The 25,811-nt window shown below is 41.9% G+C and overlaps 2 protein-coding genes across 4 annotated transcripts in view; one reads left to right on the forward strand and one right to left on the reverse strand.

The window, feature by feature from the left end:
* Window positions 1-25,811, forward strand: part of LOC306814396 (putative COBW domain-containing protein 7) — a gene marked incomplete at its 5' end in the record, with an annotated part of 373,307 nt that overhangs the window by 180,699 nt on the left and 166,797 nt on the right. The gene's annotated exons all lie outside the window — the stretch shown is intronic.
* The window catches only part of KANK1 (KN motif and ankyrin repeat domains 1), a 120,831-nt gene that overhangs the window by 30,856 nt on the left and 64,164 nt on the right, over window positions 1-25,811 (reverse strand). For 2 of the 3 annotated variants that reach the window (XM_079330677.1, XM_079330678.1), the window contains one exon: window positions 14,764-14,880. In XM_079330677.1, coding sequence (XP_079186803.1) covers window positions 14,764-14,800 — 37 coding nt within the window. In that variant the 5' untranslated portion in view covers window positions 14,801-14,880. Of the gene's footprint in view, window positions 1-1,635; window positions 1,769-14,763; window positions 14,881-25,811 lie in introns of those variants that run through there. The other variant, XM_079330679.1, reaches the window with a different exon arrangement.

Consider the following 25,811-nt stretch of genomic DNA (forward strand, 5'->3'; position numbering starts at 1 on the left):
CCCTGTGGCTCTGAGCATGACCAGCAGGTCCAATGTCAGAAAAGCCAGAAAGAGCCTTAGCTGCATTTCACTGATGTGCTTCCCAATATCATTCTCCACCAATGTTCTATTAATGTCCATGTCAAGCAATGTAACTGAGAAAGAAACAGCTTGTCTTACACTGAAAGCAAATGATGAACACGAGATTGACTCCCAGTGTTGGTGAAGCACTTTTCTGTCCTCTGTGACTCAGGAGAAACCCCAGCTCCCCTTCCTCCCCTGCCAGCCCTTGAAAACATGGCACACACCTCTTCCAACAGTATTTCATCCCCTGCTGCTTTACACTACTTCATGATCACAATAGAAGTGACTAAAGAAAAAATAGTCACAAAGTCCAGGGCTTGGATCCACATAGTGGATGGGCTTCACAAAACTCAAGTAGAAGGCTGGTAAAGCAAAAGAGGAGCAAACTCCCAGAGGCTTCTCTTCCTTTCTTACTTATCCAAATCACCTCCCCCAAGAAGTCATGGATGCCAGCTGGGTGTTTGCCTGAAAACATCGTTTAACACAAAGGTGCATCAGTGTTACCTGCTGAAGCACAAGAAAAGAAGGCTGTATTCACTTTCTATCCAAGAACAACCGTATCCCAAAACCAAAATATTTAGATTTATAATGTCATTACCCTTCTGTGCTTAAAAGTCTCTGAAGAGGTGAGAAGTGGAGAACAGATACATAGAACTATTGTAACAGGAAAAACCATCAGGAAAGAACCTGGACTCCTGGGATATAAACCTGCTGCAGAGTATTAAAACTGATTTACAGTTTCAGTTTCATCTTACAGCTGTGCACAGAGTGGAAAAAATGGGAAAATTGTCTTCTGCAACAATGGTTCAACAAATATTTGTTTTTATGAGTCCTGGAAGGACATTATTTTGTCACATGCTTGCCTCCAAAAGAAATATGGTTTATGCTGCATAATCAGTATTATATTTCAAATAGTGGGAATTGTTCCCTCCTCCTCTTCTTTATATTAACCTAGTACTGATTCCTTCTATGAGATGTGTATTGCTTTCCAAACTTTGAAAGCCTAAGCGATTTGCATTTGCCAAAAAAATTTAAAGCTTTTACTCTGCATTTAAAATAGTTCAGACCAATAAACTGATTTTCTCAAAAAAGTTAGAAAAGCAATCACCAGATTAAATATGGAAAAGGTCACCATTAGAATTAATTCTCCATGTTCATTCCAAATAACTAAAACCAGTGACTTATAACTGAATGTCTCTGAAAAATATTTGAAATTAGCAACTTTGAGGGCAACAGCTACCCTTCTGCTTTTGAAGTGATGCTTTGCAGCAAATAGGTGCACATTCCCACTCCTTTCACTAGAGCTTTCACAACACTGATCTTCCATGAGAAAACCTGGGCTGTTGAAGGAAGCAAACTACTCTGTATATAAGGGCAAAAACAACGAGACTGCCAGAGTGCCTGAAAGCCCAAGTGCAAACTCCCTTCAGATGGCAGCACTTGTGAAACAACTCAACTAACCCAGCACCGTTAAAAACATGAACAAACCCCTCTCCCCATCCCAACTATCCTGTCAGAACATCAAGGGCTGGTTTTAGCAGAGCCCCAAGCCCATTCGAGGGTCTCACTCACCAATCCATGAGAAGGAAACCCCTGGATGTTACCGTGTTCAGTTTTTCAGCAAATTAAGTCTGAAGCACACTTTCCTTTGCCTTAAAGGGACTGCATAGCCCTGACACATCAGCAGGCAGGGAGCCCAGTGGTTGCTACAGAGCATTTATTTATACTCATTTGGAATTTCCTGAGACAGTCCCAGCCCGGCAGCCAGCCCAGCCCAGCGCCAGCGGTTTCCTTCACAGCACTTCACATGCTGTGCAAGGCCACTGGTTCCCCAAGGGTTAAAATACATGAAATGGGCAGCAGGAAAAAAGGAACTGTACCAAGTGACACACTAAAATTACGTTGGGTTTCTGTTTTGGGTTTGTTTGGTTTTTTGTTTTTTTTATTTTTGAAGAACACAGATGTAATTCCCAAAAGTCAATTATAAGTTCAGGTCACTTCTCTTCCACCCTGTGTTCTCCCTTCCTCCCCAGGCCCTTCACCCCCACCTACCTCTCTTACTTCTCACTCCCACATGTGTACTGAGAGCACAGAAAGATTCATTGATATAATTTGGGCAGAACAATTATCCCTGTTGTAACCACCACTGCTTGCAATTTTGTCTGTGTTACATTCAGTCTTGCTTCCTTTATGCTTCCCAAATGTAGGTTATCATTTCAGGGATAAAAATAAAAACTTCTAGTATATGTTTTCTTTTTTTTTTTTTTTTTTTCTGAAGCACAGCCAAAGTATACAAGATATCCTTAATGCTAGTAAAAGCATTTTGAAAACAATGCACAATTTTTCCATATTCAATTTCCTAGTTTCTACATAACACCAAGTATTAATTCAAGGGTAACTGGGATTCTATATGCAAGAAGACTCACTTCTCAGCATCATAAAAAGAGCCTCAAAACCCTCAGCTCCATCTCTCTTTACCTCTGCTTACAACAGTTGCTGTTAAAAGGTGACAGACTCATTTAATTAACAAGGGCAAAGGTCCCAAGACTTCCTAAGACAGGAAAATAACTTTTCCTAAAGGAAAGAAACTTTATTTTCGTATTATCCATGTAGATTTTTCAAGAACAGTTTAAAAAAGGCGGGGGGGGGGGGGGGGGGGGGGGGCGGACAGACATGAATTCTCAAAACAATTTCCAAGTTCATTGCAGTTTGGAAGAGCTGTGCTTCAAACAGAAGTAGGATCTTGTGCTGAAATGGCAGGAGCAAGGTCCAAGTCTTCCACAATGCCTTCAGCTAAAATTGCACAGACTTACAATAAAAGTGTTTCCTGAATGTCTTGATAGTTTCAGTGGCATTTAATATGAAGCAAAGTAATATACAATACTTCCAGGCATCAGCTTTTGGACTCTAAAATAGATTCTGCCCTCTGGGTAATTTTAAATTATTTCCTTGAATTACAAGTCATTGATGCATCTAGTATAAACCATTAGCTCACAAAAAAAGTCTGAAGAACCCAACTTGTTTCATCTATGGACCACAAAGGTATTGAATTTTAAATGAATTTGGTTTGTTCTGTGCTTTAACCACTACATGCATGAAGAAAAGCAGCTCACCATAAAATATTATTTGAGAAACAGTACCTAACCACTGTTTGAAGTTTCTTCTAGAGGACAGAAAAACTCTACTCTAGGGCAGCTGACACTCAACATGTTTTAAGTTCAGGAAGAAAGCAAAAATTCAGCCCTTGAAACACTGTCTGGCCTGCAGCCACCACTTTGTGTTTGCTGCTTTTTAAGCTCTATCTTTCAACCAGCCATTTGAGAATAAGCAGTGCACAGCAGCACTGGGTGTTAGTGGTGGGCATCTATAGCTCCATCAGCAGGTTCTTCACACCAGGCAGGGGAGATCATTAAAATAGCCATCTAGTGTTCTGCTGTGATAACAAACGTGGCACTTGCAATAGGGAAGCAAAGAGAAGAGGATGGCCAGAACATTCTTCTCAAAAGTTAGGATTCAGCTCAGAGGAAAAAAAAAAATTATCTTAACATTATATGGTTTCATTTTTCTAAAAAAAGACAGCATGATATCCTGTTTAGAGAAGAACAGATTTTAGCAGCTGTCTACTCATGCTCCATCTGTTTATCATTATGCTGTGGTTTTGAGGGCTCGGCATTTGAACAGGCGATTCATCAAATTGGGCACCTTGAGTGGACTATCCTCAAAGCTCTGTTAACTCAGCAGGCTGAAAATGACCTCATGAGTGCATGTAATATCCCATGGTGTCTATCAGCACATCAGCCCTGGTCCCACAGTTAAAATATGGAGGCACATGTCTGGGTTAGCACCAGAAAAAACTAAAGGCAAAGAGTATGTACGTATTTATTTTCTTGGTCTTTGAGATCATTAAAATGTCAAATAAACTCATTCAGCTACTGTTTGCAGTAGAAACAAAACTGAGGGCAGAGCACAGCTCCCCAGGGACCAAAACCCCTGACTTGATCTGAAGCAGAGTGAACTTAAGGTTTGGTGTATGGGCAACCATCCAGCTGATAAATTCTTATCTAAAGAGCAGGTTATTTCACACCCCTTCTGAAAACAAAAGGCAGAGAGGGCACAATGGATCTGTGAAAGGCGATGGATGAAACACAGCTCTTTAAAACACATGCCTCCAACAGACCATTTCCTCAGCAATGGAGTGGCTCTGCTTGGAAAGAATGAAATAATCTGCCTGATTACAGTGATCCAGTCCAGGAGAGCACAGAGCTTGGACATACCCACCACTGTCAGGTTTATGTTCCTATCCCCAAAAACAGCTGCTGCATTTTGATGCAGGTTGGATATGGGGTTGTTTTAGATTTTAATTTGTGAGTGAGTGGGCATGTGCTGGTTTTTTTGGGTTTTTTGTTTTTTTTGTTTTTTTTTTTTTACAGCCTTCCAGGATTTGGCAGCTGGTTTCCACAGAATGATTTAATACTTGCTAGCCATTGAGGTCAGACATGAAACTAATCTGGTCCAGCCATCTCCTCCCTAGCAGATGCTCCTGGTAGGACATAAGAAGCAAGCAAACATACAGCAACATTTCTCCCCTTGGCATACAGAAACCTGCAACTCAGAAACTTCCCAAGCTGGGGTGGCCCAGGATGGGTTTTAAGTGTCAAATGTATGTTCTCAGTTGCAACTGATAAATGCACCCCATATTTTTGTTAAGTGTTCATCTAGATTGGCATCACACAGAATGAACTTCAACTACTTGGCATTTGGTATTCTCCTCTGGTAAGTAACAATGCCCGCTGTTCTCCCAATGTGACTGCTTGAGAAAGCTTATGGTAAGAAGTTTTATTGTGGGAGAAAGTAGAAATATTCTTTTTTTCTTAGAATCATAGAATCACAGAAATTTTTAGATTGGAAAAGACTTTTAAGATCATCAGCTGTTAACTCAGCACTTCCAAGTTCACCACTAAAACATGTTCACTCCCAAGCACTGCATCCACACATCTTTCAAACACCTTCAGGGTGGTGTGTTTCCACCACCTCCTTCAGAAGCCTGTTCCAAGCTTAGCAACCATTTTGGTGAAGAAATTTTTCCTGTCCAACATTCCCTGGCAGAACTCGAGGCCTTTTCCTCTCATCCTGTCACTTGTTGCCTGGGAGTCAGGCAGTTGTAGAGACTGATCAGGTCCCCCTGAGCCTCCTCCTCTCCAGCCTAAACAACCTCATCTCTCTCAGCTGCTCCTTAAACTAGTTGTGTTCCAGACCCTTCACCAGCTCTGCTGCCCTTCCCTCATCTCCTTCCAAAGTCCTTCTTGGACTGAGGGGCCCAGAACTGAACACAGGATTTGAGCTGTGGCCTCCCTAGTGCTGGTTACAGGGGGACAATCCCTGCCCTGCTCCTGCTGGCCACACTATTGCTGGAACAGGCCAGGATGCCATTGGCCTTCTTGGCCACCTGGGCACTGCTGGCTCATGTTCAGCTGCTCTCAGCAGCACCCCCAGGTCCTTTTCCTGTGGCAGCTTTGCAGCCACTCTGCCCCAGCCTGTGTCACTGCCTGGGGCTGTTGTGACCCAAGGGCAGGACCCAGCACTGGCCTTGTTGAGCCTCACACCACTGGCCCTGGGCCATGATCCAGCCTGCCCAGATCCCTCTGCAGAGCCTTCCTGCCCTCCAGCACATCAACACTCCTGCTAGAGTTGGTGTTGTCTCTAAAGTACGTGACAATGCCTGTGATATGCACCCATCCAGATCATCCATAAAGAATTAAACAGTATTGAGCCCTGGGAACACCGCTGGTGACCGGCATCCAGCAGGATGAACTCCAGTCTGGGCCTGCTTATCCAAATGGTTTTCACCCAGTGAGCAGCAGGTAAAGCCACAGAGCCATGAGCAGCCTCTCTTTCCAGGAGAAAATGCTGTGGGAAACAGTGTCCAAAGCCTTTCTTAGCTCAGGCAGAAACATCCACAACCTTTCACTCATCCACTAATCAAGTCATCTTGTCAGAGAAGGAGACCAGATCAGTTAACCAGGACCTGCCTAACAGGACCCATGGGCAAGAATACATGTCCTATTAATGTGCCATGTGACTAATAAACTGATGAACAGTGCATGCAATACATCACACAGTAGCAGGATTTACTGTCCCAGCAATGGACAGTAAAGATGGACTGGATGAGAAAATTCACAGAGAGATGTCTCTCCTGCTGCTGTGGTGTTGTCTTGTTCTTTGGGCTGAGATAGTCTTGCTGAGACACAATTATGTTTGCAGAGTTGTAGTCTTTTCTCTGCAAAGGGACAGGTAAATAATTTTCTCAGAATTGTCAACAATGCATTTTCCACAGCACTGATAATGGGTTGTGGGAAAGCAGAGGCAGAGGGGGGTTGAGTATCAGTCTGCACTCTTCAGGGTACAGACATGGAGAAGTGCCAGTGCATCCTGGGGTGAAACCAAACACTGGAAAAAGGCACTGAGTAATAGAGAGCAAAAAGGGAAGGACAAGCATCCTGAATGGCAGACACACTGTCTGAGAGAGAGGAAGGGAATAGGACTGTAACTAATGATGACGAGGGAGAATGGTCAAAGTCTAAAGGGCGATGCAGTGGATGCACAGCCATGTAAGCACACTCAGTTCCTGACAATCTTAAAAGCTATATAACAGCCATCTGTCTCCACATACAAAAAAAAACAGACATCAGGAGAAGAAGAGAATGATTCTAGACAGGAATACCTTATTTTAACTTTACAACTTAAGACATGGGAAAAGATATCTAAAATTAAAGAATCACAGTTCTGGAGGGGTGGGGAGAAGAGGGGAGCAGGGAGAAAGGACTTAGCTACAGAACTTACTAAAGTAAAAAGACTCTGGTGATATTTTTAAGTCCTTGAAACCTGACTGCCATGATCTTTTCTTTATGCTTATATCATATGCAAATATTAGTCCACTTTTTTCAACTATGGCCATGCACTTTACTGCATTTTCTTGCACTGCACTGGTTTTTTTTGAAAGCTGCACATTTTACATTTATGAAGCAGTGTAAATGAAGTGTTAAAAATTGACCTATTTGCTAGTATTAGACCTGAAATTCCAGTAACAGCAGCAGAGTTGCACAAGTGTTTCCTTTCTATTATTTGATCTGCAAACCATATGACAGTGCTCCAGGCAGAAAGGCTGGTTGTGTGAAGCAAGGCTAGGGAAGGGGCTAGGAGTACATCAACAACATACCCCTCAGCAGTAAGAGACTACTCCAGACAGGGGATGTCTGGTTTACATTGGGAGTACAGTCTGTTCCCAATTATCAGGTAATTTGATCCTCATCCTAATCTGACCAAACCTTCAACCCAGATATTAAAAAGTCTGTGTCCCCTGTCTTCCTTCCCTCCCCACACCCAGCTTTCAAACAAATACTGAAGGGCAAAAATATCACAGACAAGCCATTGTATGTTGAAGGAAATCAAGAAATATAAAGAAAAAAAGATACAGGAATATATTAGTTTTAAAAAGAGGAAACAGTCACATAAAACATTAATTACGGTGCAAGGCAACTAGGGAGGAGACACTGGGAAAAATAAAGGGATGGACTATGAGAAGGGGTAAGGATCACATTGCCTACTTCTACAGGTAAGAAGGCTTTCCAAAAGGTAGGGAAGGACATGAAAGAGCGTGATTAGATTGCACACTCACCTACCTCTTCAAGGGTCTGAGCATTTAGTTTTGTCAAAGTCTGTGTGAAGAGTCAGAAGAAGAAAATTCTCAAGAGACTGAGAATATGCGCTGAAGAGTTTTAGAGAGATAGGGAGCAGGAGAGCCTTTTTTGGACCTGGCTGATCTGCTAATTTCCCCCCACCCCCCACCCCAACTTATATCCCACAGCAGAGGTCAACCACTGCTTTCTGCCAATGTGGTAAGTGTAATTTCTGGATGAAATCAGAGGAGGGAATGGCAGGAAAAAAAGGGGAGGACAGACACAAGCAGGCTGCTGTCCCAAAGCTCAGAGCTGGTTACACTGAGACATCCTGGCAGGAATAGTACTCTGCTACCAAGGGGAGTCATGTTACCAGAGGAAGGAAATGGAGATACAGCAGCAATGCCAACGTGGGAAGTCCAAGTGCTCCCTCAGCCCCTGCGGGAGCTGTGAAAACAGTGAAAAAGTGCTGTGAAAACACGATACAGGAAGGGCTGCCCTTCTGTCATCTCTAATACAAAGCCTTACAAATGGCTCTAAAGAAAGGGAGGAGGGAGGTGGCCGCTACAAGAAGCTTCCCAAGGACTTCTGCTCCAGTAGTGACCCTTTTGTAAGGAACATATCTAAATGCAGGCACTCATGTGTTTATAAACAGAAGAACAACCAACTGTAATCAGGCTATTTCTATCCAAGTAATTTTCCTGAGGGACCATATACTTTTAAAGGAAACGAAATATCTTCCCACAGGGAGGAGATTCATATGCCTTATTCATTAAACACTTTCTGCAGAAGAATCTGGGAAGCAAGGAATACTTCAGAATAGTTTGGGGAAAAATTTACTGAGTTGTGTGTCTTACTTGTAAGTGGAGAAAGGCAGAAAATTAAGAGGGAATAATTTTCCATGTCTAGAAAAGGTTTATTCTTGGTGTTTTACCTGTGACATGTGCTTGCCCTGCTTGTGGTGCTTGCTCCTTACCCTCACCTCAACTGCCACCAGGCATGAGAATTTAGGGGTTTTATCACTGTTAATCTCCAGTTCAGGAAGGCTGCATGTACTGTACACAGCAAGACTTCTCTGATGAGTCTAGAAAAGTTTAAAACACAAGATGAGCACCCTTAGCTGCCTCCCAGGGTGTAAAGGGCATGTATTTCCACAGGGAACAGCAGTAGACCCCATGAGAAAGTCCAGGTGCTGCCCACACAAGTGCATCACAACAGCTCAGGGAAGGAAAGCCTGCACTGCTCCATGAGCAAGCTTTCATCACAGAGAGAGAGCACAGTCCTCTCTCTGCCAGGTGAGATGTAAGAATCTGGGCAGCTGCAGAAGATAATCCAGGACAAGAGACAGATGCAGTAATCTCTGAAGAAAAGACCAATTAAAAGATCAATTAAATCTGTTTTTCTCAAGGCCACTTTGTCCTCCTGCAGAGCATCAGCATCTGCATATAATGGCTTTGTATCTTGGGCCATCTCTTTCCCACCACTTGCAATCTCCATTTCTAAGGACTGGGCTATCAAGAGCAGACTCCTTTGTCCCCAAACTTCCAATGATACTGTGTTTAACATATCCTTTCTGACTTCTTCCTGACCCCTACCTTTCCACCAGAATCCAAAATCAGGCCTGTTGCACGTTCCTTGGGCAACAAGTCCTGGGTAAATGATGTGTGGTCCCTGGTCCTCTGCAGTCTCATAAAAACCTTTAGGTTGGGCAAATGTAAGTCAGTGCATTTTTAAGCTTTCTGCTGCAGAGGCAAATGCACCCGTGGATTACAGTAATCAACTAGAACTTGCAGAAGCAATTATTAACTCAAGTGAAAAGCTGGCATTCACGTGCTGAGATCATGTGCTTCAGCTCCAGCCATCTGTCCTTGAGGCAGATCTGGCATCAGTGAATGTACTACAGCATACTGATGAAAGTTTTGATATGAGTTGTGATAGAGATTATGTGAAATCACTGGAGGCTCACTCACCCTTCTCCCCACAGACTTCAGGGTCCCACCCTAGCTTGTTTTTGAATACTGGGCACCACCAGAGTGACTCACAGGATCACTTGTGGGTGAGGCAGGAGCTGGATCGCAGTGACAGCCATCTGCCCATCCCAAAAGTTCCCAATTGAGCAGGTTCTCCTTATGGCAAGAGCCTTTCACCAGCTACTAAAACACACCTTGGGCATACACCCTCCTCCATTAATTCTGAAAGTTATTGGAAACAGGTTTGGAGCAGGTAGCATGGGAGGAATAGGTTTAAATAGTCTGTCATCACACAGTCCTAACTCAAAGAACTTACCATTGCATGGATGATTTGTTAAAAATACAAACTCTCCTGAATCCTGGTCACTTGCATCTGCTAAACAAGGTGAACTCAGAGGCTGCTGAGCACAGAGCTTGGTGTGTGACCTCAGTGACAGCCACCATGCAGGCTGACTGCTGGGCTCCTGGGGCAGGCACCTGCAATACTCAGGAGGAGAGGTGTGCTCCAGCAGGTGGACTACTACTGAGCAATCAAACACTTTCAACTGCTAACTCATTTAGGTCTGTAACTTCCCTGATTGATGGTCTGTAATGAAGGATGATGGATATTCTACTGAACTTAGTAACAGTGGTAATGCTCTGGTGCACACTTTCTGCTAAGACTACATTTACATCATTAGGCTAGAAATAATGCAAAATTCCATGCATATGGCCTAAAATGAATGAGGAAAATGGAATAAAAGGAAAGATTATAAGTCAAATAATACAGTAACTGAGAGAAAAGTGTGTCTACATATCTTTGGTAAGAGTTGTTACAGGATGTGTGTGATAAAAACATTTGCTCTAAGGAAATGTGTGTTCTATTCACTGGCCTCAATTAAAAGTTAACTGGGGTTTTCATAATACTTTTCAGCAGTTGCTTAAGCATTTATATACCAGCAGATGGAAAACACATTTATTAAACATTTGGTCTTTGAGTCATGCTGACGTTAGTATCTCAAACAACATTAATTCAGGCAGCAGCTTTTTGAAATGGCCTCATTCTCTGACTAACTGCTGTATAGTTACAACTTCATGTAGGAGTCAAGAAAACTTCTCAGATACAAAGAAAATCTGACCAGAAGCCCACAGGGTGCTCCAGTGTAACTGTGCACATTTAAAATAACTAGAGGGTGCCAGGATGCTGCAGAGGAAACAGTGGTCTAGATATGATTTGTACCTCATCAAACCACCTGTGGTCCCACAGCCCTGGCTGACTGCAGGGAATGGAAGTGGATGCCCAGATCAGCTGGGAATGAAGAGAGTACACTGGGAGCAAAGACACTTGACAGCTGCAGACTGGCTATCACAGCAGCAGTTCCTTGCTTTGCTAACAATAAATAGTAAACAGACTAACAGTAAAAATGATGTTCAGGTGCTACAGGGCCACTGAATTGCAATGGAATTGTGCAAGAATCTAAAGCATGGAGCAGAATTAAACATGCAGGAAATGGTTCAAATGAATGTGTGCAGGACACTGTGCTTCTGTATGAGAAGCATGTTAAAAATGGAAAGGGAAGGCATGAAAACATAAATCCATACACTAGACTGAGGAGAGGGCACAGGCAGAAAGGGAGGAAAGGGAAAAGAGCAGGGAAATCTCCAGCTACATACAGAAAATAATAGGCATTTGCTCTACAGTAAAAGTAAAGAAAGGGTTTGTACAAGAGCCTTGCTATACTGACCCCTGCAGCCCATCCTACTCAAGAAAAGTGGAAATGCTTTTTTATATCTGTTAAGAAATGACTAACAATTCTGCAGTATGGATATAGAGAATGAGTCGCTTAGGGAAATCAAATAAAACTTGTTTTTATTATGGTTAGTGACAAATACATTTTCAATCCTTTATATTTTTAAAATCAGTCTCCTATGTTTGTTTTCCTGCTTCCTTGTTTTCCACATCAGAATAAATAGAATTAGACTGGAAGTTTAGTGCATGCAGTGCCTTTCAGAACATGTGTTTTGAAAAGAAAGTTTCCACAAACAGGTTGTTAGTGGAAAGAATGAAAATCCATCCAGAGCTATTTCCAAACTGCCCTGTAAGTTTTCTGCTTGTGCATTGTGCTTTTTGTAGACCTGGAAAACATTTCCACAGATATCGCTACAGAAATGTTAACAGAGCCTCATTAAATAGATGAATTATGCATCAGTCCTAGCAAGCACAGAAGCTAACAATTACTGGAAGTTTCACCCAGCAGTTAATGGAGACACTAATACTATTTAGAGAAACAATCACCTCATTTATTTTTTCTTGTACCATGCAAAGAGAAATTAATTTATGTCATGTCCCAAACCAACTGCAGACTCCCAACAGCTCCCCACAGACTGAGGGTATTTCCCAGCTCCTGAGGCAGCTTCTTGGATGACTGCACAGCATGCTCTGGACTTGTACTACACTCCTTCACCCTGGTGAGTTTAGTGCACTGAGCAATGAGCTCACATGCCACCAGGAAGACTCTAAATAGTTATCCAGCACCTATAACTAAACACTATCCAGCACCTGATAAAATAAAACAATTTTTTCTGCAAGCACCAATTTATTCAGCTCTTTTCTGAGCAGAAGGCACAGCTTTGACAGCCTAGTCCAAAATCAGTATGATTCCAAAACAGATAAAAATGAACAAATAATCTTGCAGCCGGAAGAAATACAGCTCACTACAAGACCTCTGTGCAATGAAACTGTAAACAGAGTGAAAACTTTTTAACAAGAGCAAACAAAACTATCGACAAACAGTACTGAAGCATAAATCACAGTCTCTGTCATTTGTTCACCACATTTAAGGTTCATGTCTTTACTGAGATAGGCAAGAGACACAGAAACTTATGATAGTGCTTTCATGATAAAGTCATCATTTGCTTTGTAGTTTATCTCCTAAAATATTTACAGCAAATGCACTTCCCATAAATATCCCTTTAAAAAATCTCTATACAAATGCAAAATAGCTAGATCCTTTCCTGGAAGCAAGTTCCAAATTCAGGCATTCCTCTACAGATTGCATCTGTAGCAGCAGTATTCCATATAGGCTTGTACACAGAAAAAAAATTACCAAAACGGCACATAGACATAATTATTTGATAGTGCAAGTACTCACATTCTCGAATTTACCAAAGCAAACCACTGCTTCTTAGTCACTTCATACTTGAATGAAGCTGAACATGTGGTCAGACTTGCCAAAATATTCAAGTAACATAAATGCAGCTTAGTAGTCCCTAACAAGTCTTTCTAGTTCTTTTTCCTGCTGCTGATTGATTCAGAGGGCACAGAAAACACCACCCCTGAAGTCTGTCTTTCCACTCTTAGAGCTCCATGCAATTAAGAAACTCGCTTCAATACCTCCAACGCCCAGATCAGCTCCTGCTCATCTAGAGGCCTTCTCTCCCAGCAGCACAACAATCACAGGTATTTGCCGCCCAATAGTCCGTCTGTTGTGAACTGCTGAGGATTTGAGACACGGGCGTACAGAGCTGCATGTCAGAACACCGGCCTCAAGGGCTTGCAAAGCCAACAAGTCCTGACAGTATCTGCAAAATGTTGTCCAATTTACTTCTGAATTAAATGCTTGTAATTTATTACAGCGTCTTTCTACAAATAAGGGAACAAACAGCTTTATCCTGCAAGAAGCCTGTTTGCATAACAATTCTGAAACTAAAACTTCATCTTGCATTAACACATCCCCCAGTACAAACATTTAGCTTCTTTTAGACTTACACATCAGCCCACCAACCTTTTCAATAGACAGTTCTACTGCAGGGAGAAAAAAAAAAATCTGTAAAGCAATCAGTAACACTCCATGCACAATTTTTCTTTCCTTGTAAGCAGAGGAAATTTTTCTGCATGACTTAAGTTAAAGGCATATTACAAATAAAAGTCAAGTTACACAGTGGGTTTAGGCAGCAAACAGCTACAGTTAAGTCACACAGCAGAGAGTCCATACTTTCAAAAGGATTATTGGAGGTTACAAAAGGATATGGTTTCTATCTTAAATAATATACTACTAATTATATAAAAAGGGGCTGGGGGGGAATAGAAATATCCTATTTCAGTGGTCTCACAATTTAACTAAATTGGTAAATTTAACTTTACATCATCAAGAGATAATAGTAATTCCAAAGACTTAATTCAACTTTAACTAGCCTTTAGAAAAGACTTATTGTTTTGCCTAAACTGCACATAATGGCACTCCGCATTTGTAATATCCTGCACACAAAATGTTTTAATCCCATGCTCTAATCAGAATAATTCTACAGTGAGCAATGTAAGCAACCCGCAAGCTCCTGCTATGCACTTGAAATTTTCTGTGCAATCCTACTGTAGCAGCCTCAGCCTTAGTGGGCTAAAACTGTGTTTGTGCAGTGATCAGAAGAGGAAAATATTGACATAACCACAGAGGAACACTGCTGCTGTGCTGTTATCAGTTGTTCTGCAGTTTCTGTCCCCTCCTGACCTGCCAGCCCTCCTCAGCAACCTTTGAACACACCAAATAATACATTTCGCAAAGTACCACACAAGTTTGGGAACTTCTTAAAAATAACAAAAAAGTGAAACACCTCTTCAGGATATTGCTTGAGAAATGTTTTTTATGCATTGTGGAGAAGCAAGCAACAAAAATTAGACTGACGAGTAAGGATGACCAGGAAGGGCTGGGGATTCGATGCATTATGAGTTGGTTGATCTCACCAATTATTACAGAGTCAGGTTAACAGCCACATGATTCTGCACCAAAGCCCTAGGCCTCCCAGAGTATGGAGTAAGTCCCTCTAGGTCCTTAAGAGCAGAGCACACTGCATGCTGAATGACTGAGTGCCAGCCCTTAAATCTTCCCAAACGACTTTGCACACTATAAATATTTAAAAGATTATTGGGGTGGGGGGATGGGGGGGAACAGACAGGCTCTGATCTACCAGGAAACTGTTTTTCAATATTTAAACTGCCATTACTTCCTTTTCCTGCTGGCACAGTGTAAAATTTTTAAAAATTAATAACTCAAAGGGGGAATGTGTTCCCGTTTAGTTACCTGTAGCACTGCTCTTAGTGTTTGCTGGATAGGCCATGTTTGCTCAGTGACACATCCACAGCTAGGCTGTTTGGTGTCATGCAAATGCCATGCATCAAGTCCAACCAGACATGCAACCTGGAACAAACAAGTAAAAAGCGGTTAAAAACATGTAGTTTTAAGAAGTTAGGTACATTAAGCAGTAGGCATTTCTGAGTGTTTAAAGTATCATCTCCAATGCAAACTTCAGTGCAGCAGTAACATGCTCTTAAACCAGCATCCTAGCCTCACACACTCCAAAGGTAACTGAAGCTGAACTGTGGTTCTCTGACAGCCTCCTGATCTGTTGTCAGTGAGGATGTATCTGCAACCACCTGAATATGCAACTGGTCCTGGTTTTTCTGGCCTGCCTCAGCTTTTTTGCAGCTGGTCTCTAGACTCGTATGTACCACCACAGATTCCGCACATTTGTGGCATGTGTATAAAGTTTTAATTATCCAACATCTTATGAAGGCAAGGTTAGAGGATTTTTTAGGTGAAGAGCACCTACAGAAGCACTGTACCAGTGAGCAGGGGACCAGTGGCAATTTCTGAGCTCAGTCCCCCTGGGGAGGTGAGAGCAGAACCCTCAGATGCAGCCAGAGCTGGGTGGGGGGACCAGAAGTGGCACAAACAGTGTCAGGAATGATGCTCATTCTACATGTTACAAGGGCTCTCCACTGCAAGTTCCAGCAGCAGCAGGTTCTCTGGAGTTAGGTTTCCTTCCAACCCACATATGACAGATTGAATCAATAAGCAACACTTGCCTGAAGCTCAGGCTGCAGGTACAGAAAAAGGGCACTGTTCTCCTGGCTAGGTGGCTGTGGAGATGAAGCCAAATGAGAGGCAGAGGTCAAGCCAGCAGCAGTTCTGTGGCTAACTGGCTGGCTCTGCAAAGCCAGAATTTTGGCTCCTGCTTCTCCTTTCCTGCCCACCTTCAGTGCAGGGGGCAGCCTGATCAGAGGTTTCATCTTCAGAGCAGAAGGTCTGACTCATCTGGGGCTGCAGAGATGCCTCTTTCTGAGTCTCCTTTGAGTTTTCTACAGTCCAAACAACATTTCATTTTGTTGACTCAGACAGGTGGAGCTTAGGTGTATGAAGAACACCCTGCTTTGCTGACCCCCATCTGATCTGGGCTGGCAGCTCCTCAACAAACTAGTCACATTTTTCCAATTATATTTGATTTAACTCTGACAGTATATGCAGGAAAGTATTTAAAAGCTAAGCAGATTAGCAAAGTAAAAGAAGATCAAGAAATTAATGAGCACAGGCACCATGTGAATTAGAGTCAGAGATACACTGACTGATAGAGAAGCTGGCTGTCTTTAAAAGCTTACAGAGCTTCATCACATAAGCTAATACAGCTTTACTTTCTCCTTCAAGAACACAAATGCCTTCATTTTTAGTACAATCTTGATGTCAATTTTCCAAGAATGCTGAAGGAGCTTCATGACAATTTCTCCTCCCCTAGCTCTGCCACATGCACTGACAATTTCCATCTCTTGTTCTGTGGAGGGCACAGCATGATGCTATTATAAAGGCTGTATAAGTGAAAGGCTACAAACAGCAATATAAGGCGGGAATCCAGCACAGCCCATGATGCACAGAGGCCCGTCACAAGATTCCAGGCCTAACGATAATTACCAAATTTCATGGAGAAATGGGAGTGAAAAAAAACAAACAACAAAGCAAAACAAAACAGGAACAAAAAACACCACAAAAAAACCCCCCTAAACAAACAAACCAAACCAACCAACCAACCAAAAACAAACAAAAAGCCCCCCCCAAATTATGTTGCTGTCAGAGTTTGCAGCTGGGACAGAGGTTTGAAATCTGCAAGCTTTTAGGAAAATATTAACTACTTCCTTTCAAACAGAGAGATGTTAAAGCATCACTACCATCTCTGCTTGCTATAAGTTACAAAGTTAAAAGCTATAAGGATATAAAGTTATGCCTTAAGCTGAAGACTTAAAGGCAACTTTTACTGAGCCACAATGAATGCTTACTGAAAAATTACTGTCAGCCTCCATGTGAAGTTCAGGACAGCCACTTCTCAGGGCAGGCTGCAGGTATCAATGACAAAGAAAATGAATTTATTGCCCTACTTCTGATTTGTACAGCATAGCTCTGTGCTTTCTCAGTAGCATTGTAACAATGGGCATGCTTCCCTGCTTTCATTATATACACTGTATGAGGGCAGACCTGAGAGCATGCACCCAGGGATGGGTATGGATAGACGGGTGGGAGAGGATCCTGGGTGGGGACACTTCTCTTTTAGGTTCAGGGCAATCCCAAATATGAGCGGGAATATCAGCCAGAAAAATGAGGCCCGACTGTGGCATGCCTCACCATGGGTTTAAAAGTAAAATCTGTTAAAAACACCAGTCACCATTCACAGGCACAAATGAGGAGAGCTTATCAATAGCAAGAAACAAATGCAATTGAGGTGAGAATTGGCATAAAGTTGATAAAAACAGTGCTGAAAATCTAAACAAGGCCTAAGATCTATATTTTATTGTGGCTTGAAGAGATGCAATTGGCCTGGTACAGTCTGCCTTGTGGGTATGCTTCTATTAGGAGTGCAGGCTCAAGTACCTCAAGCAAACTCACTTGCTGCTTCTGAGCTTAAGTGAGGATTAATAAAATAATTCAGGAAGCAAATTCAGTCCAACAGATAGAAGAAAAGGCAAAAAAGAGAGAAAAAAAGGCTCTAATAATTTGTTAGCCAAGGGAAAGATATTTTGGGTTTGTTTGGTTGATGTTGTTTTTAGGATTTGGGTTTTGTTTTTTGGTGATTTTTTTTTTTTTTGGGTTTTTTTTTTTTGTTTGTTTTTGTTTTTTTGGGGTTTTTTTTTTTTTTTTTTTTAACTGTTTTTATTGTTCTGGGTTGTTTGGGTTTTTTTAGATTAAATGTAGCAGGAATTGCAAATCTGCCTATTAAACAGCTCTTCAAGGACAGAAAAAAATCTGATCTAGCTCAGCAAGCTCATGGAAGAAGGGAATTTTGTTAAAATATTCTGTAAACCATACATTGGGAACTGAATTCCTGAAATTGCACCACACATACATGGATCATTTTTAGAATGGTGCCACATGTGATTCCCCAGCTGCACACACCCCAGAAGCTGAATTTGGACACAAGTCTCTCATGTGGGCGAGGCGCAGCAAAATACCAGAGACCAGCCAGAATGCAGAGAGGAGAAAAACTTAGCCTCCTCTACAGAGGAGCATATTCTCTGTTAGAGACATCTTAGACAAGAAAATCAGAAGAGCTTGTGTATTGCATTCCCAACTCTTCAACTCTCTGCCTATGTGTTTTTACATGCTCAACCCATGCTTGCCTGTGAATACAGTGATTTACAGATCCTAGGGCAAATGCAAAACAAGCAGAGACTAGCTATATGAAGAGCTATTGCTCAATGAAGCAGTTGTTTAAAGTGTTTTGCATTAGATATTCAAACTCTCTTCTGCCCTGAGGTTCAATAGCAGAAACCTTAAACACACATGAACCTCAGTTTCTACAAACGTTCATGACACCCCAGCTTTTACAGGTTTTTCCAGAATGGTAATTTTTTTAGGCAGAACATAAAGTCTATGTCCTAATCCTGTCCTATTCACAAGGGAAAAGAACCTTGTTTCTCTTTTGTGCTGCATCATGCTAGGACACTGGCACCTATTCTGGTGTTTCAGCACCAGAAATATCTGAACACATATAGATCAGTTCTGGCATCCACACAGCAGAACTACAGAAATGCAGAAGCCTCAAGAGGCACAGATCTTGCTGAGAATCTGGACTCACACTTAAATCTGATGTTTGCATTGGACACTTAAGATAGAAAACAGTTGAGGTTTGGTCTAAGAGCAGCTGTAGAACAGCATGTTGGCAATACAGTAATTAGAAGATATATATAACTCAGCTCTTAACCCAGAAAAGCAGTCCTGAAAGTCCTCCTGTCCAGGGCTGAGGTCACATGTGGAAATGATGATGGGCACTCACTGGTTTGTGGGATTCAAAAAACAGGTTCTGGCTTCCCAGGCAAGGAGGCTTTAGGCTAAATAGATGTGTATTTAACTTCTTTTTTCTCATGGCACACACAGACTTTTGAGAGCAAACAGTGACATCAACCACGCCAAACAAGCTTCAGATCAGCACCATGTTTTGAACCACTCACAGGGTGAATGTGGCTCAGACAATACAATTCTGTTGTTTTAGATCTGGATTAAAAGTGGGAGCACTGTAGTTCAGAACTGTGAAGGATTCAAAGGTACTGGCTCCCAATTGTTCAGGTGGATGTAGTCAGGGAACGGTTCCAGGAGAAAAACCAGCTCTGCAGTCCTACCCAGCAAGTGCAAAGTGGTGATTAAATAGGTTTAGGGTAGAAGGGTTTGACAGAGCAAGTCAACCCACGAGATGCAATACTCAAGAAGAACTGGTACTGTTCCATTCCTGCTATACATCCGTGCAACAAAACTCCTGCCTGAGACTTCCCTCTCACAGGTGGGTCGTCCTGGCAGTAGAACTTGCCCAGTTTCATTATGCAAGACACTGATAACATTTGCAAACAAGAGACAAGATACATGCAAAACCCCTCCAAAAACATAGATGGTAATTTCTTTAGCTGCAAGAAGAAATTGGCACTGGGAATCCCTCCTGCTCAGCTGGAGTGGCAAGCACTTTTCAAACTTCTGCTTCTCTACAGGAAACAGGAATGTCTGCAACCTGTATGTACCAAGTATGCCAGGTGCAATTTAAATGAAGCAAGGTCTGAACCCAACAACAGCAAAAGAGAAAGTATGTGGGGAGTTGTTCTGTGGTTGGTATCCATCCTGGGATAATGACTGCATCTCACTGGTACTTTCTTTTCAATTTTACCCCTATTTTGGTTGTGTTCTTCTTATCTTTGTCAAAATGAGTGGCCAATAAGTTGAAAGGCAACATTTGAAAGGGAGAAATACGTTGTTTTTGGGTTTTTCTAAATATATGCTATTTTAGAATTAAAGGCTAAAGACAAGTAAGAATGCAGGCATATAAGGATTTTATTTTCAGGTCAGACACAGAGTAATCAACTTTTAGATGAGGGTTATGATTTATGTGAATGATTTTAAATTTCACTTAATTATTTAATCATGTAACAAATCGCCCATTCATATACTTTCTAGAGCAGATGTCTTTCTAATGTTGCATCCAAATCACAAGCAAAATTATGCAAGTTGCTCTTCAGGTCTCACTAACTGAACAAAATAAATTGGTAGCTACATCACTCTAAAATGCAGAACTAAAAATCTCAGTGTTTCCTGCAGCATCTCTCAGGCAGCAGTCAGTTGTGGTTCAGTCTCTCCATCACAAGGTAGAGACTATTACTATATGCAGAATAACAAGTAATTTATTTTGGACAATATTTAAGCAGTTGACCGAAAGAAGTCACTACTCACTATAGTTTTTTGTTCTGTTTTGTTTTTCTGCAGAATCTGCAGTATCATGGGAGCAAAAGAAGCCTTGTAAATCCTTTCAACAAGCAAGTTAATTAACAAAATATGGCTACGGTCAGCATGAATTTACCTGCCTGCCTTCCTCACTCCCTCCACTTACGGCACTGGTCTGTAAAAAGGTCTTTCTTTACAGCAGAGCTCCAGGCAAAAGCTGAGCTAAGCTCTGTTAAGAAGAGAGTGATGGCTCAGAAACTCTGGGACCTGAGTCAGCAAGCTGAAGAAAAGAACAGTCAGACTGCTCCTACCCAGGGCAAATGCTTCCCTTCTGACAAAAACAACAACAAAATCAGACCTAACTCTAAGCTTTGTTGCTTTTGAACCCCAAAGTCTGAGCTATGCAATGCCCTGCTCCAGTTCCCAAGCTGTGATGGAACTAATCATTAGTAAGTTTCATAGGGATTCTTTTAAGTGTCTTTTCCCCCAGCCCCCATTTTAAGCAGACTTGCATTAAGCTTGTCTTCTCACCTTGTTATTGCTGCAAGCAGAGAATAAATGTACAGCCTTCAGTAATGTAGGGGTCTGAAGGGTTTTCTTCTACCCCATACTTGAAAATGGTCTTTTCATCTCCTGAGCTGAGCTTCTACAAAGCTTCTGTTTCAGTCTCCCAAGCCACCTACCTACTGCACAGAACTGGGGCATTACTGAGCAGCTTTCAGTAAAAAATGGCTCAGGAAATGGATATAAGTGAAAATATTTCAAAGGTACTGGGTCCTTCTGGCTAGTCGAAATATCCCACAAATTTTCTGAATTTCTACAAGTATTGCTTTGTCACATTTGCTAGCAATAGCAGAAATTGGTCTGCCATCAGCTGCTGGGTTTCACTTTCCCTTCCACATGGAGTTATCCCAGTTGTGTGTGAAGGATTCAGAAGAGAAATCAGCCATTCTACACAAGCTACTCACTGACTTGCTGGGAAAGGAAAAAGAAACAGCAAAAGGATTTAAAAATAGTACCCAGCAGAAACAACATAACAAGCATTCTGTAGAGGCAGACAAATGATCCATCCAGACTATCTTGTTTTCAATACTAGTAACAGCAGTTATTATATAAGGAGAGTTCAAGTGCCTTATGATGACTATCCATTCTTCTGTATTCTCCCAGCATCAACAATTACTGGATTTGGAATATTTAAAGGTATGTCCTTACTATGTAATTTTAATATTCACATTAATAGCCTGTGAATTTGACTAGCCTCTCTCTGGCCCAGCTGATGTCACTTGCTTGTGCTGCCTTGTAGGACAGGAAGTCTGTTAAAACTCACCAAATACTTTTTTCTGATTTTAAACTGATGTTTCACAAATTTTAGTGCCAAATTCTTGCATCGCAGGACTTGGTCAAAATCAGTGCTGATGCAGCTTTTTCAGATTCAGATTCAAAGCACACCATTTGTGATTTTATGAGCTATGATCTTCTCTCCCAGCTCATAGGCAATACAATCCCAGCTCATTTTACTTTGTCCTTTTTGGACCTTTCATGTATGGTCACCATGCAGAAGATCCTGGACAGCATCTTGCTAAAAAGTGGTTTGCAAGAACAATCTTACAGAATGGGATAAGGTATAGTCAATTTTTTAATGTAACCAAGCTTGGCTCTAACAGCTAGCTAATTTGTGGGATGGTAAACCTCTGTTCTAGTAATTCTTGTCAAGGAATTAAGATAAACAGAACTTACCTGCAAGCACAAGCAGCTTTCTCTACCTCTAAAGTATCCCTAAAGACATCAGGTCAGCCCAGTGGACTTTTGGTAACCATACCTGTTCTCAGAGATCCAGCAGACTCACTGTCAGCCAGAAATGGCATTTCTTGCTGTGCTCTTACTATCAGGATCACCACTCATTAGTAACAGGAAATGTTTGTATGGATTCTGTAAATCGTAGTTGGCATGCTTTTGTCACTTGTAGTAAGGAGGACATCCCATCCATACAGAACTGGGCTACAGCTGGTGGCCCTTGTCTGATGAGCAGGATCTTTGCTCATGTAGTGTGAGCCTAAACACAGATAGGTATGTTTGGATGACACCCATCATACAGTGCTGCAAGGCCGCCTGCACTCTGCAAGCATTCTCAGACCACCCATCTCTTTTGGAAATCAATCCTGACATCATCATTGTCATCATGTTACATTATAGAAGAAAAAAAAAAAAACAAAACAAGCCACCTTCAGAAGACTGCATCGTGCTGCAACCCAGACACCCATTTCTGTTTATATTAGAGAAAAAAAATCAAATAGAAAAAGAGAGGCAATCCATGGTAGAAAAAAACCAACTTTTTTTTTATACCTGAAATTCCTAATGGGTGATGTAGAAGACACTCCTTTTTGTTTATGCCAGTGAATAATGAGTCACATAAAAGTACATGAATTCAAGCCAGTATGATATTGCTATGGGTTGTTAATGCTTGCTGTGACAGGGAGCCCAAAGAATACAACAGGGCTATCTACATTTTTCCTTGGGGAAAAGCAGGAGGGATGAGACTTCCATGGCTTGAAATAGTTCAGTCTCCAAGAGGGAAATTAAATATATGCTGAGCAACATTTTCATCTGCTCTGACAAACACTGAAATCCAGCATGCTTCCAAAAAGTTGGGAGAGGAATGAATACGTGTTGGGGATGATGATGCATCCCAGCAGCAGTATACCTGTGGCCTGCCAGAGCTGACAACCTTGGAACTGCTCTGTCTGGAATGAGAAGCGGTTCTCCCTTCCTCTCCACAGCGTGTATATAAACTGCCCATCAGGTCCATTCACTCAATGGGGCAGGACAAAACACAGCATCCTTTCCACTCTGTCTTTTAAACATTAAAAGTTGAACAACAGTTGGAAAAACACATAGGCACATCCCAATAATTTAAAGTTAATTCACTTATTCAAAGAGAATTTACAGGTAGATAAACTTGAAGGCTGAGATGAACAAACTAATCAAGGATGCTTACAAACAGTTTATGAAATGGACCGTGATCTTGTTTAGACTGCATGTGAGACAAGCTGCAAGGATTTTAAGGCACAAACTGATAAATAGACAAGTCTAATTCTTCTATAAAGTATCCAAGTATTTCATCTTCAATGACATTGCATATATAATAGCACAAGCATGAAATTTATTTACAGGCAGACAGTCAAATCTCAGTCTGTCTCTTCCTCTGATTTTAGGTCTGAGATGCTATACATAACCAGACCAACCATAAATCTGATATGACAAAAGGGCAGTGATACGGGACAGCTGGCAAGTTCAAAAATTTTGTCTAGCGGTATTTGCTCATGTAATTGTGACCTCAGTTGAAGGTGTATCTTTACCTGAGAAAGCTCCAGCAGATCAGCTTTGTCCCCTTCTAGCCCTAAATGATGCTTCCTCCCCACAGTAATGCCCAGATCCTGGTACCTCTTTTCCTTTTCCTCCTCTACTAATATAGGTACTGTGGACTGTGGTATCAACCTTACATGAACAGAGGAATTATAGGCTTTTTCCACAATGAAAGTGGAAAATAGTAGGGGCGAAGAAACAATATTACAATGGCCAGGCTCTACCACAGTTTACAAGAGAGGACTCAAAGTCTCACTCTCCATTAGACTCTGTCCATAGCCCACACTGCCAACATCTAACCCCGTATGCTAGACTGTATCTGCAACCTCAGTACTATCATGGGCTGATTTCTCTTCAAGCTGCTTGAAGTGGCCCTTCAGCAATACCAGGGGACTCTACTTACCACAACTTTTCTATTGAAACCACAACCCCACAGCTTCAGCATGGCCAGGGAACACACTCCTAACATCCTCCAGGCTGCTGTCCCTTCCCACTCCATCATACAGCATCCCTCACAAACAGCCAGCACGTGTGCACAATTATTTTTACCTCCTCCCAAAGCCACAAACCATCTCCTATGAGACTTTCAACATTCATTCCAGAGGTGAGAAGGTTTCTCTGGTCCTGCCTTTAAAGCCACCATATGTCCACACCACAGCCTATGGACTGCAAGCCTGCACACTCTGGCAGGAGGGAGGCAGGATATCACAGCAGCAGAAACCTGCCAGCCACCCCACCACATGCCATATGGACATTACTCATTACTGAACATGCAGAGTCACCAAACCATGCTAACACTGTGATTTAGGGCTGGCATGAGCCAGATGGAGACCATCTGGCAGCAGCTGCAGCAGAGCATGATGGAGCCAGTCTAGCTGGGGATCTCCATTCTCTTCCTGCTCAACAGCTCATAGAAAAAGAATTGTGAGCCTGTCAGGCAAGTGTCACTCAGATTCTGCATTGCATGCAGCCAAAAACATTTTGCTACTTGTGGACACCTGCATGGAACTTAACCCACCCAAAGGAGGGGACCACAAGTTGGGGCAACACACTTATCCCTCACAGAGGATGTTCCTCTTGCAGCTTAGTCAAACCAACATTAAAACAACCTATTCTTAATGCTCTGGGACTTTGTAATTTAATCTGAGTAATTGAAATGAGCACAGAGTTCACATAACCTGTCTTCCTTTTCAGCAAGAGAGTGAACACTTGCACCCATTATTCACAGCATCTTCTCATGCTCACACTCCTTGTCTTTTTCAAACAGATATACAGTAGCAAGAGAGCCCAGCACAGATATAAGTGTGGTGATCAACTTACTGCACAGGAACCTTTTGCTTTAGGAAGACAGGACTCAGTGAATTACGTCTCTGCCTTGAAAATTCAAATCTAAAGCCCTGCATTGGGCAGCTGGCATGAGGCACATTACTGCTGTGCCACAAGGAGCCGGGAAGCAGAGATCTGACAAGCTGCTGGGATGCGAGTGGCACAACTGCCATGTGCAGCATCAAGGCTGCCACTGCTGACTCTCATTTCTGCCAGTCACTCCGAATAAACTCAGCCTTCATTCACACTGCCTGCCAGCCTAAACTGTATCTCAGCACTGACCTGAGCCGAAACAATAATGAGGGGCCATCTATATCTTACAACACTGTCAAGTTAGAATCAAATCTGTAATTCCCCAAATGAATGGATCTGAAACACTCACCCTGTTATAACTCTGAGTCAGTGGACTGAGTCCACCATAATCTGCAAAAACTGTACCTTTCTATGGAGATCCATAAATATATTACCTTAAGTCTTTTTAGTTGATCTCTTATTAAACAGCAGAACGTTAATTAAGAAATAGCAAAATAAGGTATGTTTTTATCAGTCACCATATGAGCCAACAGACAAATACATGGCATTGCATCTTGCACAACAAACCAAAATCTGGTTCAAAAAACAATGCAAGAACCTAACCTTCTTGAAGAGCACCACAGCAGGACTGTCGTTGAAACAATGCATCTTCAACATGATTCATGTGTTTCTTCACAGAAAGCAAGTTCTAAGCAGGAAATTATGTGGTGTAAATAAAACTAAAACTCATTCAGATGTTCTTAGTGACAAGAGAATGGCTTTCAATTCACTTGCATTATTATCTCAAGAGTAGAATAAGCTGCTGCACACCTATCAGTGCCCTCCTGAAACCATATCACAAAGATCCTAACCGAGGGGCACTTTCTTTGTTTAGGTTATTCCCT

The sequence above is a fragment of the Erithacus rubecula genome (assembly GCF_903797595.1).
Source record: "Erithacus rubecula genome assembly, chromosome: Z".
Lineage (NCBI taxonomy): Eukaryota > Metazoa > Chordata > Aves > Passeriformes > Muscicapidae > Erithacus > Erithacus rubecula.